Below are 2,886 nucleotides of genomic sequence, written 5' to 3'. Positions count from 1 at the left end.
ACTCACCTATTGTACTCTATGCTACTTTCTCCCCCCCCCCCCCCCCCTCTAGCTTTTCTCTCCACGCTTCAGGCTCTCTGCCTTTATTCCTGATGAAGGGCTTTTGCCCGAAACGTCGGTTTTGCTGCTCGTTGGATGCTGCCTGAATTGCTGTGCTCTTCCAGCACCACTGATCCAGAATTCTTTAACAAATAACCTGAGGCTCAACCCATGGATTAAAATGACACATTTTGGACTCCACTTCTTCCTTTGTATCTGACACTAACAAGTAGATTGAAAGGGTGAAACAAATCAATCCACAGGCTTCAAAAGAATTAAACAGTTCTGAAATGATCTTGGTCCCTTACACTCAACAGCAACTTGCTTTCTGGAGCTTGGCAATGAAAAGTGTGGTGACAGATTGACCACTGTAACGTATAACCCATTTGTATTTGCGTCAAAGCATTTGTGCTTTCTTCAGCATATTATTTCATAATCTCATCATGGAACATGCTGAAATCCATTTTGGGTCATTCTGCTGTCGGTGCTGACAGTTAGACCTGCCTCAGACACCAAAATTTAATATAATTACATTCAGTTGGACGGTACTGCAACAAGCCCAATTCACTGGGCTGCTGCAAGCATTAGTGTAGGCTGTAGAAGCAGTGCCTGAGAATAATCAAAATGTTGTTTTAGAGCTCAAACTAGAATTAAACAAAAGTTACAGTATAGTATTTGTAGCTCAGTAGGATAGTTTTCTGCATTCAGATTGAATTGAATTTATAGTCATGAGTACCGAGGCACAGTGAAAAGCTTTGTCTTGCGAGCAGAGGAAAGTAACATAGATAAGTAAATAATAGGTAAGCAGTGGCAAAAAAACAAAAACGTAGGTACGGGCGAATGTTAAGAGTTTCTGAGTCCATTCAGTATTCTAACAACAGTTTCAAAACCGACTGGTGCGTGTGTTCAGGTTTCTGTACCTTCTCCCCGATGGTCGAGGTTGTAGAAAAACATTGCCAGGGTTGGGTGGATCTTTGAGAATGCTGGCGGCCTTTCCTTGACAGTGGGCCTGGTAGATGGATTCTATAGATGGGCCTTTGTAACCAGTGCGTCCACATGAAGAGTCCAAGAAAGCCTGTTGTGGCTGACTACTCCCAGAAGCTTGACACTGTCCAGTCGTTGCACCTCTGTGCTGTTAATATGTAGGGGGGCATGAGTAACATTCCGCAAAAGTCAATAAGCGTCCACATGAAGAGTCCAAGAAAGCCTGTTGTGGCTGACTACTCCCAGAAGCTTGCACCTCTGTGCTGTTAATATGTAGGGGGGCATGAGTAACATTCCGCAAAAGTCAATAATGAGTTCATTGGTTTTGCCGGCATTGAGAGCTAGGTTATTCTCAGTGCACTATTTTTCCAGGTCTTCCACATCCCCTCTGTAGTCTGTTTCATTGCCATCTGAGGTTCGCCCGACTATGGTGGTGTCATCAGCAAACTTGTCGATGGCATTAGTCTGGTTGTTAGCGACACCGTCATGGATATACACTGAGTACAGTAGGGGGCTGAGTACGCACCACTGGGGAGCTCCAGTGTTGAGTGTTAGTGAGGATGAAATATTGTTCCCAATCTTCACTGATTGTGACCTGTGGGTCAGGAAACGGAGGATCCAGTTGCAGAGTGTGGGGCTTAGTCCGAGATCACTAAGTTTATTAATCAGTCTCGAGGGGATAATAGTGTTGAAGACTGAGCCACTGTATCCTTCATTTTTTTAAATCTTTGTACTCTGTTCTTTGTTTTCAGGTGAGCGGAAAACAATTGTCCGTTGCACCAAGATTATGAATAAGACATTGGAGGTGGTGAATGACAGCGATTGTCAAAACCTGACCCGTCCAGATCCACAGGTCAGGAAGTGCAATATACATCCATGCCAGTCACGGTAAGAACCTCCATCATATGCTCACTGCTGCACAACTACTTTGGACATTAATTCTCCCAGTCAACCCCTTGGTGCTTTACAAAGGAAGCTTCAAATAATAGCATGTATGGTCCAATCTTTAGTATTCACCTCAATCATCAGAATCACAAGTTTCTCACTACACCTTAAAGATGTCACCATCATCCTCTTGACATTATAATTTAGATTTGATTATATTCTCTACAGTGTGGAAACAGGTCCTTCGGCCCAACCAGTCCACACCAACCCTCCGAAGAGTAACCCACCCAGACTCATTTCCCTCTGACCAATGCACCTAACTCTATGGGCAATTTAGTATCACCCATCCACCTAACCTGCATATCTTTGGATTGTGGGAGGATACCAGAGCACCTGGAGGAAACCTGCCAAGACACTGGGAGAACATGCAAACTCCACATAGACAGTCACCCAAGCCTGGAATTGAACCCAGGTCCCCAGTGCTATGAGACTGCAGTACTAACCAGTGAGCCACCATGCCGCCCTGTGCTGTTACCATAATTTAGTTGTAGTCTCGATTGTGCACCTTAACATTTGTCCTGAATGCGCAACAGACAGAAGTTAGCTTTGGATACTTCTTTTAAAAGACCATCTTGAGTCTACAATCAGTGATCTACATGTATGTGTGACATTTAATAAAACAAAAGAGGTGGAAAAGGCACAAGTTGGAAGTGGAGCACCAACGGATGAATCTTATTCTTATTTCAATGCAATTTAGGTGATGATTCTTCAGGATATTTAAAGGACAGGAATAGGAACTTATGAACAAGAAATGGACAAAACACACACACACACACACACCCTGCACCAGGCAGATATACAGACACACACACCCCCACCCTGCACCAGGCAGATATACAGACACACACACACACACATCCCGCACCAGGCAGATGTACAGACACACATACACACCCTGCACCAGGCAGATATATACAC

General features: G+C 44.1%; 1 protein-coding gene across 1 annotated transcript in view; it reads left to right on the top strand.

Moving 5' to 3' along the window:
- adamts17 (ADAM metallopeptidase with thrombospondin type 1 motif, 17) overlaps positions 1-2,886 on the top strand; it is a 655,987-nt gene that overhangs the window by 542,536 nt on the left and 110,565 nt on the right. The window contains exon 19 of the mRNA XM_043677648.1: positions 1,776-1,911. Coding sequence (XP_043533583.1) covers positions 1,776-1,911 — 136 coding nt within the window. The remainder of the gene's footprint in view (positions 1-1,775; positions 1,912-2,886) is intronic.

Source organism: Chiloscyllium plagiosum, chromosome 36 (assembly GCF_004010195.1).
Source record: "Chiloscyllium plagiosum isolate BGI_BamShark_2017 chromosome 36, ASM401019v2, whole genome shotgun sequence".
Lineage (NCBI taxonomy): Eukaryota > Metazoa > Chordata > Chondrichthyes > Orectolobiformes > Hemiscylliidae > Chiloscyllium > Chiloscyllium plagiosum.
The sequence above is the reverse complement of the archived record's forward strand: the minus strand, read 5'-3'. Positions and strand labels throughout refer to the sequence as shown.